At 41.4% G+C, this 16,709-nt stretch overlaps 1 protein-coding gene across 1 annotated transcript; it reads right to left on the bottom strand.

The window, feature by feature from the left end:
- Positions 1 to 16,373: 16,373 nt before the first annotated feature.
- rprml (reprimo-like) lies at positions 16,374 to 16,709 on the bottom strand. The gene has a single exon (XM_061223348.1). It carries the CDS (start codon positions 16,707 to 16,709, stop codon positions 16,374 to 16,376), a length of 336 nt encoding a protein of 111 aa, XP_061079332.1.

Here is a 16,709-nt window from a genome sequence, read left to right as displayed (position 1 = left end):
GACCCCAACAGTTTGAATTAACACAAAATTATTGTAATAGAAAACGTTTGATACTTTGTATGTTGACTTATTACTGTCTCCCAAATGACTAGCCTTTTATCCATAAATATTAAAAATCTGTGAGAAACTGAGGCTGAGGTAAGTGAAAGTTTGACACCTATATAGGAAAGTGCCACCAGAATCACCCATAAAATATATAAAAATAGAAATAGTTGTTTATTTTCTTAGATTTTATACAGCTAACCCCACCTTTGTATGCAAAGTTTGTAAAGGACTTTTGAAAACAGCATTATGTTTATTTCATGTTTACTGTTCAATCCCAACAAATTAGAAAAAATGAATTTAATTCAATTCAATTAGAAAAATCATGCAGTATCAAGATTAAACTGGCTTATAACAGATGTCAAACACTGAATGTTGTCAAATATGAATTTGATGCTTAGTGAAAGGCACTTTGTAGAATAGGAGAACTGAATGAACATCGTAGTAATACTACGATTCTCTGCATTGTTTTTACAACAGCTATGGTCTGCTGGCTATTTAGTTGAGGTGCCTGTTGCATGTTTTCATTACCATTTAATTTTGTATTGCCTGACTTACAGGCAATTTCAACTGGTTATATAGCCCAAGGTTACAATATAATGACTATAGGGCCCAAATGTCACCTGTGAGGGACGCCTGGGGTTATAACTAACTGCATACCTGGGAAACCCGAAGGCAACAGCCAGGAGGACTGTCCCAGAGATATACCTTAATTTGCTGTGTCAGAGACTTCATCTTATAGACAGAGCTCAGGTTCTGGAGCACTAGCATTAGGGGCAGTCGTACCTGCAGATATTTAACTGCATCACAAATGCAGCAGAAGCACTGGGCAAAACTTAAACATGCTTCAACATCTAAGGGATTGTGTTGATATAATAGTGTCAAGGGTGACACAGTCTGGATACAAAAATAGAAAATAAAATTTGAGCATGTGTGGGTGTGTGTGTGTTTGTGTATGGAGGCAGAGAAAGACCGTGTATTCGCACATTAATTTTACTTCAAGTGCTGGATTCTGGCTCGGGGGAGCTTGTATGCGCTATGGGAATATTTCCCACACAGACTTTTCTATCACATCTGCCAAAGTATTTCTCACTCTTACAGCTGAAGGTCTGCAGTGGCATATGGCTCTTAAATGCCGTATTTCTACAGTAAACAAGCTGTCTGTATTCTGTAATAATTCCCACTAGAGGTTTCCTTTTGCAATTCATAACACCCAGTCACTCCCTGCAGCTACCCTGCTGAGCTGCCACTTTCAGATCATCTGTCCGTCACTTTCCCTGGCTTCTCATTCGCTGTTTATCATTCGGTATTAACCCGCCCTTGTTTTCTGCCACTTGTTGCTCATTGTACTGAGTCACAACCTGTGCCAGTGCTTGATAGTGAATGTGTCTGAGCAGGCCTCCTGAGGTCTTGAGTCTGCGCAAGCCACTCGCTCTGTCTGTTGTAAGCTCTGACTAAGAGTCCACAGTGGTTCAGTTGGCTTCATCCCAACAGAGTAAGGTTTTGAGTTAAAAGGGAAATCTCAAGTCAAATCTCTTTGTTTACTCACAGAATAATTCATGCAACCGATATTTCTTGAGTCAAAATTCATTGACAAATAATTACACTATTTCTCACGTGAGGACTCCCTTTAAGTTGCCCTGGGTTCCTTGGTCACCACTTCCCCAGAGGGGTCCAGCTGTGCACATACAAGGTAGCAGTTGTCATTAGGAAATCTCTTCTAGTCAGTGCTCACTTTCCCGTTGTGTACTTTCTGTCTTTAAGTGTTGAAAATAGACACTGACTTTGAGGTTAGTGTGATACAAGAGTGCACATATCAAAAGAGTGCACGTATCGGAAGGGTGTACATATCAGAAGAGTGCACGTATCAGAGGGTGTACATATCAGAAGAGTGCACGTATCAGAAGAGTGCACGTATCAGAAGGGTGTACATATCAGAAGAGTGCACGTATCAGAAGAGTGCACGTATCCGAAGAGTGCACGTATCAGACAAGCGCAAGTACAGTGTCAGAGGATGGCTCATATGAGAGGAGAGCATGAGCCAAACTGCAGGGCTTCTTGTGTGGAGGCAGTTGGAAAGCGGTAATAGGTAATACAGTTTAGCACAATGGCAATTCAATAAAAAACTGGAATAAAAAAGGGTAAGATAACAAAAAATGAGTTTGCAGCAGGCTTCTTAGCTATCGTTCCACAAAGCTGACAAATGCAACTACTAGATGAATATCCTGTAGAGCTGGACTACCTCCATTTCCAATCTTATTTAGCATAAGCTCTTAGCTAAGGACAACTTCCAGAGCTCACACTTGCCATGTTTTCTATCCATATAGCTGCTTATTTCAAGAAATCAAGTACCCTTGAGCAAGTTCTCACTGAAGGAAAAAAATACTAGAAAAGAAAGGTTCAGTCGAGCCAATTTTCTGAAAAGGGAAGATGATTCCTCGGACTGCACTCAAGCACACTTCCCCAGAGCAGGATATGACAGCAGTAATCTCAGACCGGCTTCTGGCTCAAGTACAGATTGACAGGCAACACCCCTCTCCCAGCATCCTTATAGAAGCTCACAAACTGACCTCAGTCATCGCAACTTAACTTTACCAGTGAAGACAGTGAGTCATAGAGCTCACTGGGTAACGGTTCGTTTATATCAGACGAAAACAAACTCCCTCAAAACAGATTTTCATCTGTTATTTCTCATGTTCGGAGCGTAGGGTCATATTCAGGGGCTGAAACATCCTGTCACAGAGCCGCTTCTTTTCCTAGTGCAGTCTACAAGTTGAACAAGCAAACCGTGGGATCCCAATTGACCAGCAGGGGGTGCTGGTAAGCAGTGAGGTGCCCTTAACCTAAACCAGGCTAGCTGACTTACCCCCCTCCGCCCACCCAGGCAACTTTATGACCAGTTTATTTCACCGTGAGAGTCTGCTGGCCCCAGTCAGTTGTTAATTTTGTTATTACTTTTGTGTGCTACAAGGTTTTACCTGTGCTAACGGTCTTAGTAAGTCAGGCCCCCCATGTTTAATGAGGGCCAGGTTATTAGTTTTGTTATTCATTTTGTGTGCTACATGGTTTTACATGATCTTAGGAAATCAGGCCCTCAGTGTTTAATGAAAATTATAATGTTTATGCATTCACATAGTCCCTTAGGTCAATATCTCAGAAAGCAGACTGTCAAAGAGCAACTTCTTTGCATCAGTACACATTTTAGGGGAAATTAAAAAAAAACAATAGATATAAACAATCCCCACCAGCTCTGTACTGTGGCTGTCTGTCCATAAAACATAATTAGTTTAATACTTTGTGATCAGGAGTATTCTAAATCAAATCCATTGACATGACAGTGCTATGAATTTGTGTATGATATACATTTGCATGGATGTTTTTATTAGAATCACATACAAATGTGAGTGCACTCACACATGCTTGCATACACACACACACACACATGAACACACAAGTGGGAAATATATTCAGAATACAGACAGCTTGTTTACTGTAGAATTAGCCATATGTCACTACAGACCTTCAGCTGTAAGAGTGAGAAATACTTTGGCAGATGTGTTAGAAAAGTCTGTGTGGAAAATATTCCCCTAGCGCATACATGCTCCCTAGAGTCAGAATCCAGCACTCCAGGTAAAATTCATGTGCAAATACACGCTCTCTCTCTGCCTCCACCAACATACACACACACACACACATATACACAAACACACGCACATGCACACACACAACAAGCCGCTGCATGCAGATGTACACCCAGGCGCACACACACACACACACACACACACCACATACAAACAAGCACACAAATGCATTAACACACATGCCTTGACGTTTCACATATCACATAATTAAACAACAGTTCTTAAAGGCGGTTGTCTTGTTTTTGTTCTGTTGGTCAGTGCATGTACAGTATATTACATTATATTATGTATGGGGCCCTTGGCTTGGGACTAGCCCAATGGGCTAGTCGTATAACACAGCAGACTTCCCCCTGTTGCATACACACTTTGTATTCAATGCTGCTTGTCAAACCCAGAGCCCTTATGTCCTTTTATGCTATTTTTAAGCTTCAAAAGGAGTCGATGCACCCAAGCTCATGTAATTTTGCGAAATGACCATGTTTGGTGTGCAGTGCACTGTTGAATGTTTTCCGCTACTGCTATTTAAATGCTTTTCCAATTAAATCTTCACCGCCCTTACCCACTCTTGTCCTTCTGCCAGTTCGGTACAAAGGGTGACCGATGTGTTTCTGAAGGCTGGTGTCGTGGTAACGAGTTAGACTCAACACCCTCCATGCGCTAAATATAGTACAGTTACATCATTCACCTGTCAATCAACGGCCGGCTGCCTACTGGCATACGCGTGCTCTCCAATAAAACTTTGTAAAACAAAGAAGCTTGGCAGCTGAGATGATGAGCAAATTAAACCGGAATGAGCCAGGATTAAAAACTGGCAAAACGTACTGCACTGTATAGCAAAATCCATTCAATTTCATTTTTTTCTATCTACCTCGCATTCTCAAAATGACCTGTTACCCTACGTTGACGATGACCCGTCTGTCTATTTAGGATAGGGCAGACACATACAGGGAAGCTGCAAGGTCACTGCAGCCCACAGTCCACCATTTTGTTTTTTTATTTGCTTCTGTTTAGAAATGAAGACATATAATGGATTCTTCTACAGAGGAAAACCAAGGAACCCTTTCTTCTGAGCGTGTTGGTAAATGGTAAATGGCTGGCATTTGTATAGCACCTTTATCCAAAGTGTTCTGGGAACAGCCAAGAACAGGACTGGCGCAGGCAGAATCTGGCACCGGTCCACAGGGCCCGGCCGCACTCTGGAAAACTGATTCAACAGAACGACGCGGCCAGCAGCCAGAGTGCTTTTTAATTAATCTCATCGCTGTTAACAGTTGGAGTCTCTGTGATAATGAGACCGTCGAGAAAGGCTCTGGCTACAGTCTCCAAACCCTGTTCATTTTTGTTTCTGGCAAGAATAGCTTTCAAAACGGAAAGGCCTTGATTAACTCAGCGGCAGTACTGGTTATTCCCCGGGTGCTGAGTGGATCTGGTCAAATGAAAACGGTTGAAAGTGTGAAGCGCAAACTGTCAGAAATTGTGGAACTGCGAATCTGTGAGCCTTTCCGTCGTTCTTTCTTTCTCGCCCGGAGAGCGCTGTTGCAGCATGGGATAGCGCTTCAGCAGATACGGGACTGGCGGCGCTCTTCTGAGAGAACGAGGGAGGCGAACAGAGGGAGAAAAAGGAGCGAGGAGCGGAAGAGTGAGACAGATTAGGGCCATTGCGAGGTGCGGGAGAAACAAGAGCATCGCCTTCTACCCTGTTCACATCGATGTTATTAATATAGCCATAGAGAGGTGAAGACGTGACCCCACACACACACACATGTGCGTACATACACACACGCATGTGCGCAAACACCCCCCCCCCACACACACACACACATGCGCAAACACCCACACGCCCATGTATGTACGCAAACACACACACACATATGCGCAAACACCCACACACACACACACACACACATGCGCAGACACCCACACGCCCATGTATGTACGCAAACACACCCACACACACTCACACACACATGCGCAAACACCCACACGCCCATGTATGTACGCAAACACACCCACACACACACACACACACACACACATGCGGAAACACCCACACGCCCATGTATGTACGCAAACACACACACACCCACACGCATATGCGCAAACACCCACACACACACACGTGCACACACACTCATGCACACATGCACAAAAACGCACCTGCACACAGACAGACACGTACATGCGCACACACACAAACACACGCACACACACAGACACACAGACACACAGAACACTCAGCATTGGTCCAAATACAGGAGGTTGGGGCCTTTATATACAACAGAGCCCACTGCCTGCTTCTCAAGCCCTTATTGGGACATTGAGACCACAATAGAGCTGCACTCAAAAAGTCAACACAAGGGAGAAAAGAGGCACTTAATCTGGAAGAAAAATGATGGATTTCTCTCCTACTCAAAGAAAAAGGGACTTGATACAAGTGTTGGGCAGTTGGAGCTTGTGAATGTGCTGTCTTCTCTTCTCTGTTTGTTCCCAAGGCTGGGGGTCCCAGTGGGTCAATCATATGTCTTGTTGTGGGGAGAGGCTGGCAAGATCATTGGATGAAAACCCACAGCAGACCCCGTTACATACTTCCTGTTGATTCAGTGCTGTTCGCCTGCACCCCAAGCCTTTACAGTGATGTATTTTTACGAGTGAACATTTCTTACCCCATTGGCAGACTGCAATTTTTTTGTCTTATTTTTTGTATTATATATAAAATATTCAGTCGTATTATTAGTGAGCCCCTGAAAGGGCCTTAGATATCTTCTCCCACGTCCCATAGCAGTTCGGGTAAAACTGAACCAAGTTTATATTGATGACATCCAAGCAAAAACAAGTGCTGTGAAAAGAAATGACAATAAGTTCACTTATCACATGCCTCCAGAGTGCAAAAGCACCAACAAAAAGCAGAAAAAACACTTCCATGATTCAATGTGTCATTCTGGGATTTCCTTTTCCCAATACATATAAAACAAAAAGTTTGTGCAGCTAGCTCAGAGGTGTGCTCAAGAAAGCGAATGTGAACTATGTTTGTAGCAAACAGTTACTGTTGAACGATTTTAAATGAATTCCATTTAGTTCGCAACTTTTTTTTTTTAAGGTAAGAACTAATATTGATTAAACTGATTTGATTCAAATTGATGAAAGTGTATTATAACAGCCAAATAATTGTCAACTTTTCTTCTCTCCGTGTCTTCCCTGTCAGCAGCCATTTCTGTTTGTGGTGCACTACCTTTTCAAATAGTTAGCCCACGTTAGCTAACGTTCGTGGCAAACAGAAAAAAGTTGAATATGTGTGTGAATGTCAGCTAACCTTAGCTAATGTTTTACGATCTTGAACGCACCTCAGGTATAATTTAAGAGGTCTATGTTTCGGGTGGTAAAACAATGATAGCAGCACAATCACACCACCAGTCTTTTGAGAAAGACTTTACCAAAACCTTTGGGCTCAGTAGTATATAAAAATGTACTGGTATTGCTCTGTATTGGACTGGTAGAATGTATCCTAATAAATGGTAAAACCTAATTGTGGTTTATTTATACAAAAAAGGTTTAGAAAAAGAAAGAACTACATATTTGTATTCTGAATACAAAAAAAGATAGCTCTGGTGAATGAAATGTGAATGTTACTATCTCAAACAAACATATATTCAATTACATTTCATCGAGCATAGTCAAAAAAAAGATCAAACTATGTGTTCATCAATTTTACTTGTTTTTCATTATCTCCCATTCTGTCCATCTAGTGAGCGTGCCTGCACAAATCAGGTCGTCCATTCAAGGTGAGAAGTTGACAAAATGGCCCCCTTCACATTTGAGCCGATAATTAAAGACCTTTCATACCACCTAAGCCAGTTAAGGATTCTTTGAAACAGCTTCAGCATTCTCAGCATTCTCTGGGGGGGTCATTTATCATTATTTGACATCGTACTCGACAGCCTATGCTGTTCCATCAGTACAAAGACACGTAAATAATATGACCAGCTGTAACATCAATGTGGCTTATGACGTGATCATTGAAAAAGAGCATTGCAGGCGAGGTGTCCATCCATCCATTATCCAGCCTACTTATTCCTCAGGGTCGGGGTGGGAGGGGGAGTACCCCAGCATGCATTGGGTGAGAGGTAGGAAGATATGCTTGACAGGCCACTGATCCATCACAGGGCACACACACCATTCACTCACACACTCATACCTGGGGGCAAGACTGTCCAATTAACCTAACCTGCCTGTCCTTGGACTGTGGGAGGAAACCGGAGTACCCAAACGGACACGGGGAGAACACGCAAACTCCTGAAGGACCTTCTCGCCGTGAGGCGAATGCGCTACCCACTGCACCACTATGCCATCCCAGATGTGTGGCTCCTAATAGACCAGGTCTGCTGTGACAGTGCTGATATCGAGGTAGTGACCACACAAATGAGGAGGCCTTTTTATTCAAAACCAAGCCTCAAGAAAGGGTTTGTCAAATATGTTGAAACGGAATACAGGAGTGAGAGATAGTGAGGGGTTTGTTTGAGCATTTGGAAGTAAACACGGGAGAACTTTCAGACGGACAGAGAAGTTATCGGTTCATTTTTATTGGCGGGCAGGCAGGGATGAGCTTGGATGATTTCAAGTGGGCAGGCAGAGGCAGGAGAGCGAGAGAGATTGAGGGGGAGAAGAGAGGCAAGAAAATAAGGAAAAGAAGAAAAGAAGTAAGAGATGGAGAGAGAGGGGGAGCATGATAATCTAACTTTTTTTATATTTAATAATCAAACGAATACCTACTTATTGATGTGATTATTTAATCAGACAATTGGGTGGCAGCAGTGCAATGCATACAATCATGTAGATACAGTTCAGGAGCTCCAGTTAGTGTTCACATTAACCATGAGAATGGAGAAAAATGTGATCGAAGTGACTTTGACTGTTGGCTGATTGTTGGTTCCAGATGGGCTGGTTTTGAGTATTTCTGTAACTGCTGATCTCCTGGGATTGTCATGCACATTCTAGAGTTTACTCAGAATAGTGCGAAGAACAAAAAACATCCAGTGAGTGGCAGTTCTGCGGATGGAAATGCCTTGCTCATGGGAGAGGTCAACAGAGAATGACCAGACTAGTTTGAGCTGACAGAATGGCTACAGTAATTCAAATAACCACTCTGTACAATTGTGGAGAGCAGAAAAGCACCTCAGAATGCACAACACATGGATGGGCCATAGCAGCAGAAGACCACGTCAGGTTCCACTTCTGTCTGCAAAGAACAGAAAGCTGAGGCTGCAGTGGGCACAGGCTCACCAAAACATGGTATACAAATTGTGGGATCAGAATTGGCGCCAACAGCATGAATCCATGGACCCAACCTGCCTTGTGTCAACAGTCCAGGCTAGTGGCAGTGTAATGGTTTGGAGAATGTTTTCTTGGCACACTTTTGGCCTGTTAATACCAATGACACAGCCTATTTGAGTATTGTATCCCTTCATGGCCACAATGCATCCATCTTCGAATGGCTACTTCCAGCATGATAATGCACCAAGTCACAAAGCAAAACCAATCTAAAACTGGTTTAATGAAAATAACAATGAGTCACTGAATCCATCAGAACACCTTTGAGATGTAGTAGAACGGGAGATTCGCAATATGAATGTGCAGCTGACAAATCTGCAGAAATTGTGTCATGCAATCATGTCAACATGGAACAGAATCTCAAAGGAATGTTTTCAACATCTTGTGGAATCCATGGCATGAAGAATCTTTTTAGAGCAATGTCAGGTTTGGGGGACAAGCGCAGGGTAATGGGAAAATAGCAGGTTTAAGGACATAGCCAGATAAAGGGGCAGACAGAGCGTAATCCAAAATGCAGGCTGGGTACAAAAACGGGGTAGTCAGTCCAAACAGGCAAAAGTACAAAAGCGTGAGTCCAAAGAGCTAGGCAGGATGTCATGAAACAGAAATCCAGAAACAACCAAAACAGAACAGAATATAAACTGACATAAAACAGTCTGGAACGGAATGGAATGGAACGGAAACAGAACTGGCAAACTAGCAACAAGAACTGAAGAAGACAGGCTTAAATATACTAACGAATTAACTTAAACGATGATCAGGTGTAAGTGCTGGGGAATAATGAGATCACAGATAACGAGAAACAGCTGGGACAAGACAGGAAGAAAGTGCATAGCACAGTGCATATATAAGGAGTGGTAGGCGGAGACACGAAATGGGGAGAGAAGTAAAACAAGGACCGGAGTGAAAAGAGAGAACATAGTGTGACAAGCAAAGGGAGGCCCTACCCAGTATTAGTGTTCTAATAAAATGCTCAGTGAGTATGTGTGTCACATATTTAGCTCTTGTGTTTATACAGGGAAATAATGTTTATGTCCATATATTAGATTTCCATATGGGGAGACAGGGAGGGAGATAAACAGACTGGAGAGAGAGAGAACTTCGATTCCTGTTCATAATGAATAAACTATGAGCAGAACAAACACAACAAGATCCACAAAACCCACAACCCCCCCCCCCCCCCCCAAAAAAAAAGATTTCTAAATAAAAGAGAAATGATTGAAAGAGAATATCAGAGAGAGAGAGACACAGAGAGACAAAGAGAGAGACAAAGAAAGAGAGACAGACAGAGAAAGAGAGAGAGGGAGAGAGAGAAAGAGAGACAGAGAGAGAGAAAGAGAGAGACAGACAAACCGAGAAAGAGAGAGAGGGAGAGAGATAGACAGTCAGAGAAAGAGAGAGAGAGAAAGAGAGAGACAGAGAGAGAGACAAAGAGAGAGAGAGAGACAGACAGAGAAAGAGAGAGGGAGAAGGAGAGAGAGAGAGAATATGAGAATGTGCTGTGACAGGCCGTTTGAAAGCCACGCTGACACCCAGAAAATGCCAGCTCTGTGTGAGATCCCACATAAGTCTGAGAAAGCTTCATAATCTGCTTCGCCCTGCCTGTCTCGGCTTCAGTCCATTATTCCGGTCTGGTGGAAGAGGCCGGAGAATTCCCCCCGGGCTGGGCTAAAAGATTACAGTTCTGTACATATTGTGCTTCGGCTGCTGTCGGGGGTGTCCTGGGTCCTCCTGGGCAGCAGTGTGCTTTCAGAGGGCAGGGGGACCTAATTTAGCAAACTTGTTTTGGACTGTGCTCCTTGGGATACTGTAAATGTTCTAGACTGAATGTCAATTCTTTTAAATAAAATCCAACAAAAATATATCAGCATTAAAGCTGCAGTAGGATGCATGAATTTCCATTAACTAATTTCGTTGTTAATGAATTCATTATGTACAAAATACATTAAGCGTGGAATTAACTTTTCATTTCTTAATGTATTTGTTAACTACTATGTTAACTAATGTATTAGTCACATGAATATTTATAAATGAGCAAACCATAGGATGAAATTATAATTAGTTAACCATTAACAAATGCATTAACTTTTTTTTTTTTATTCCAATATGAATTGGCATTGAATAATGTGCTGAATTAATGATGAACAAATACATTACAAGCTGTATAGATTAATGTATCAGGAGTTAGCTTGTTAACAACTACATTAGTTGAAGCCATTTTATATTTACACTGTCTGACCTAGCAGCCTATTATACAACTAGAATAGCAAGGCATGAAGATACAGTACTTGCGTACAATATATAGCCACTGTAGCTTGTTACCCACTGAACAATGTCCAGCAGAGTGTCAAATTTTAGCTCAGTTTATCAAATAACTGTTAGTCTGGGATAGAGGTTAGCCTTGTTACATGTGAAAATAGCTTGCAAAGGTTAGTTATCAGAACACATCAGGAACACTGCTGGCTTTAGACTAGCTTGTGAACTTAACAAAACCACCACTTAATTAGCTACCGAATTCAGTGACTAAAATGTTTTGTTGTTTTGTTTTATCAGTGAACTCTGCAACAAAAACAAGATTCCATAGTTTTTGTTGGACACTTGGAGCTCACATTTTAGTTTAGCAGCGCCATTCTGTAATCCCTTAATCCTGCTGGCTAAGAAGTCATAGCTTCGATAGAAATATTGATGTCTGTCCATGACGAGGTGTGTGGAGATGCAGGGGGTGGCAGGAATGTATCTCTGTGGGCTGGGCTAACAGGTGTTATGATTTTTGGTGACAATGATGATTGCTGAGAAAGTTGCCTACTGCAGCTTTAACGTGGTACTTTGCTAGTAGTCTCATCTGCAGCTACATCTCAAACTTTGGGAACTGTTTTGTGGCCGAGCCTTGTAGTCATGGCTTCTTATTTCACTGGGGTATAAAATAAGGTAACACACATGTAAAATACATGTGTCATCCATTACCATGAGAGAAGACAACAAACTATCCGAAGGCACAAGACAAAGGGTCGTTGAGGAGTTGCAAGCAAACAAATAAAAAAGCTAAGAAGTTTAAAGCCATTGCAAAGCTGGTAAGCTTGACTGGAAAAGTGCACCTTGCCCGCAAGCACAGTGAGTCCGATGATTTTGGAAGCAAAGAGAGAAGGCCACATTTTACAAAACTTGTTTGCTCAGTGGAATTGGAACTTGAATTGGGAATGGGTGATATAATCACATCAGACCAAAATTGAGCTTTTCAGCCATGAATGCCAGTGGTGGGTTTGTCATCAGTTTATCCCTGCCTTATTAATTAATAATTATAAATATTATGAATAATAAATAATAATAATAATAAATAATAATTTGCTGGTATGTATCCTAATAAATGGTAATACCTAATTGCAGTGTATTTATACAAAAAGGTTGAACAAATAAAGAGCTACGTATTTATATTCTGAACGCAAAAAAGATAGCTCAGTTGAGTGATGTGTTCATCTATTTTCCATGTTTTTCATTATCTTCCATTCTGTCCATCCACAGAGTGACAGAATGCAATATGCCTGCTCAAATTAGGTAGCCCATTCAAGGTGAAAAGATGACTAAATGGGACTCTTCACATTTGAGTCGATAGCTAAAATCCTTTCAAGCGTTATCCTTGTAAAGGGAGGGTACTGAAATTTACTGAAAACAAGAGTGTGAATATTTGTAACACTCTTTGGTTTTGGGAATAAATATACGATTTGGGAAGAGTTTTGTATTGTTCTAATCTGTCGTATAGTCATAGAATACATTCCATGTTTGAGAACAGAAAATATAGCTCAGTAGCCTTTTTTTGTTTGTTTTTTGTCTTTTTTGTTTGTTTTTAATCAAGGGTGTGTGAAGGACACTGCCCACACTAAAACACACAGTCATACACGTTCCACCTGTATGGAAAGAAAGACAGTGGGGAAAAGACTCCCGCAACACTGTCGCTCGGGAAACAAACGTCAGCAGGTTGCTTTGCCTTGCTCATTTGGTCACAAGTTTGCGCCATGAGAATTGCCCCCCAAAATGTCCTGTTGCAGCCCTGCTACTGATCATTTCTGTCATGCAGGCATGTCCAGGACTTTTAAACATGACACTACGCATGTCGGGATGTTATTTATTTAATTGTTAGATGAGTCACCGTCTTTGCATCGCAAATATTTGTCTCTCATTCACCCCGGTGTTTCCACTTTTTCTGAATTAGCGAGATATATTAACAAGATCCATGGTTATGTTCATAGCCATGACAATATCTTAATAAACTTTATTTGTAAATATAACTTTAGCATAGATTACAGGTTACTTTCCTGGTAACATGAAAACATAATAAGGGAGAAACTGATCATGCAACCAAGAAGTTAAAAATCACACAAATTCTGAAATATTTTGTCTGCCTTTTTCGCAGGATTCTTATTTTTCAGTAAACCAGCAATCTTGCTGATCGCATTCAAAGATAATATTTTTCGGACATGGGCTAGCATGCGGGGACGGAGCTGGCAGTTGTCCCTTGAAACAGAGCATGGTCACTGAGATGTCAGCCTTGTTTAGTTCATCACGCTGGAACTGGAGAGATGTGCACGGTTATGATCGCGGGGCCAGCTCCTGTCTGGAAGACTCCAGCTTGCGCGGGATGAGGACCGTGATGACTAGTGAGGACATTGTGTTAGCTTCACTTTACCCCATCCCTGGCTTGTCTGGCTTGCCGAATGTGAATTCCCCCTGGAAGAAGACCAGGCAGGTTGAGATTCACCACCTGTCCATCCCTTTTAACTCCCAGCAAAATGTGTAAAACAAAATCACATTTGACAAGAGTATGCATAAAAATGGTTAGTGTAAAATCAACTGTGATAAGGTATACAGAAAAACTGTTAATGAAAGGTAAACTACTGATTGCGTACATGTACGTGACTTATATAAACACTGTTATGCTAAAGCAATGCTGAATATTTTACTGTGTACCTCTACTCTGAACTCTCACACAATGCATTTAGACTTCATTGAGCTCATACAAAATGTATTGGTTTAATTTTAGGTAGTTCTGGCTGAATGGGAGCAGGCTGACTTTAGCCAGGAATATTCTCATCACTTGTAAAATCCACTGAGTTTAAATAACATTCCCACTGATGTGATTTATTCTGCGTATATGATTCAGGTTTGTTCAGTGGGTTCTCATATGCTGGGGTCAGAAAGTTCAGATAAGACTAGTAGAAATGTCCTGTCATATCTTTTCACCAGCCTGTAAAAAAGTCAATAAAGCAGCATTTTTGCATTCATTTTGGAGGGACACATAGATTTATAATATTGCATTGTGGGATACAGCATGCTTATGACTCTCCTAACTTTTAAAAATCTAAATCTCAGAATAGATTAGATGAAGCACCGATAGACAACAGCATTAATTCCCCAACAATAAAGCCTGAGAAATCTACTGCCTGGCACAAATCAGTCATAATAAATAAAAATAAGATTTTTATTTTGTCTTTTCCATCAAAGTAACATCATTGTTCACAAGTATAATATAGTGAAATGTCACTTTGACACATGGCATTTTGATATTATTTTTTGCCAGTGTACAGATCATTTGGGTTAGTATTCCAGTTCCCTATTAAATCTGTATTCGCGCAACACGGATTTTGTTGTATTCATGAGAATTTGTTACATGACCTTGATGCAGTTTTCAGGTCATGGTCGTACATATTCAGGTTTGTACCACATAGCGGGTTGGGCACATGCCAAATGCGCGGGGAACGTATACGTCAAAGACGTATACCATCATGGTCTGGAACACTAAGATCAGTGGCGTGCATTTAAGTAAATTATTTAAAGCATGTGCGCTCATGCGTGGGCATAAGAGCGACTTAGAAATTGCGTTGCATGCTCTCCTGTCGCGTGTCAGTTATTCTCTGAATAATTACAAAAAAATCTACCAGACGTTAATGGAAGATTTTTATGGTAATGTGGTTCAAAAAGGCCAATCGCGTATTCTCGTGTTTAAATGGGGATGCGGCTGATCTGTGCCCCCAGCAATAGTTTTTAGGGGTAAATACATTTTCGAAACACACAAATAGGATCCAAACATTTTAGGAATCCATCTAGTTGGCTAGATGGAGATACAAGTGCTGGATGTGTGTCTGGATAACAGCAGATCCAAGACCATTTCGCAACTGTTTTACCTTAGGCAGCGGTGTCACCTTTTACAAACTGCCTATGATTTTGTCGAACAACTCGCTCCATCAACTTTTAAATGGCAAAAGATCATTATGACAAATAAACACCAGACGTCAGGCCTATAGGCGAATCGACTTTCTTGTTCCGCGGCTTACTAGTTAAATGAGCCAATTAAACTAAATAATAGTCTGGTCAGAAGTAGTCTGAGCAGTAGGCCAACATGCGCGTATGTCTTTAGCTTTCAGGGCACATACATATTGTTGCATACTGCTATTAAGATGAAATACATGCTGCTTAGCAACTAAAATATGAATGTTCAACTTTTGTTGAAAACTCCTTTTCAGTCGTTTTTGATGGTATGGTAGGCTAACTACTAAACGCAAACAGCTCATTTAGGCATGTTACAAATAATAAACGAGCGGCCAATGAAAATTCTTTATTTTTAAAACACGTATCACAGATCATTCAAGTTTTACTGTTGCAAGAAAGTCATGCAGTTTGTTGAGAATTTCAACGATGTGCAAAAACGGTGAAGTTTAAATTCACCGTAAGTAATCACCATCGCGCATGCTTCTTTATGTTAAACACCCGTTTAAAAAAATTGCACAAATAACATGCGGAATTGATAAACGTGCACATACTTCCGTCTCAATAGTCATCCCCGAGAGTGCATATTAAAATTAGCAAATCTTCGAAAAAGAAACACTTCACATTTGTAGAGCACATTAAAAAGAATATACTGTTTACGGATTCAGTCAATGAATCAGCATGCATTGGGATCTTTCCTCAATAAACACGTAAAAAAATACAGCAGACACGAATTACGATTTCATTTCGAGATAAAAACGTGTAAACATTTTTTTTTTTACCCAAATAGTCAACACTTTAGCAGGAAAACGTTCAGGTAGAAGACAACCACGCCTAACGGCTGCTTTCCGTCTCTCTACAACAACGCAATCAGTAAGTCCTTTTTCCAAAAAGCATACTAAAACGTAAAAACGCGACATGTACAAACTTCATTTCAAATAAACTTTTCTCAATAAAAACTGGAGCAAATAGTCAGATGAAGGCTACGTCGACAGACTCTCCAATCACCGCGTTCGTTGGCAGCTCAGTTTGTTTTTAGGTTAAAAACGAATTCCACTGAGCACCGCAAAACGGATCCGGCAGCATCCCCTCCTTGAACAACTTTACTCAGTTAAGTCCGATGATTACCGCTTCCACATCCTTAGACGGTCTCCGCTCCCGCACAAGAAAGTTTATCATGCTTTCAGATTTGATCATGAGATTGCAGCCGAGAAAGAAGATGCCAAATATTACCGTCAGTGACAGGACGCACAGTACGGCTATTTGGACAACCCGCATGATAAAGAGTTTCCGCTCGTCCGGAGGCAGAACCAGGGATCCGCCGTCAGTGGTGGCGATGCCACTCCCGTTGCAGCAGTCGACCAGAGTTCCCGCGAGGTCTTCGCTCCGGTTGAGAAAGAGGCCGTGCGTCAGGAAGGTCTGGTTGAAAAGGGAGCTGTTCAT

This window comes from Conger conger, chromosome 16 (genome assembly GCF_963514075.1).
Source record: "Conger conger chromosome 16, fConCon1.1, whole genome shotgun sequence".
Classification (NCBI taxonomy): Eukaryota; Metazoa; Chordata; class Actinopteri; order Anguilliformes; family Congridae; genus Conger; species Conger conger.
This window is presented reverse-complemented; position numbering and strand designations above follow the sequence as displayed.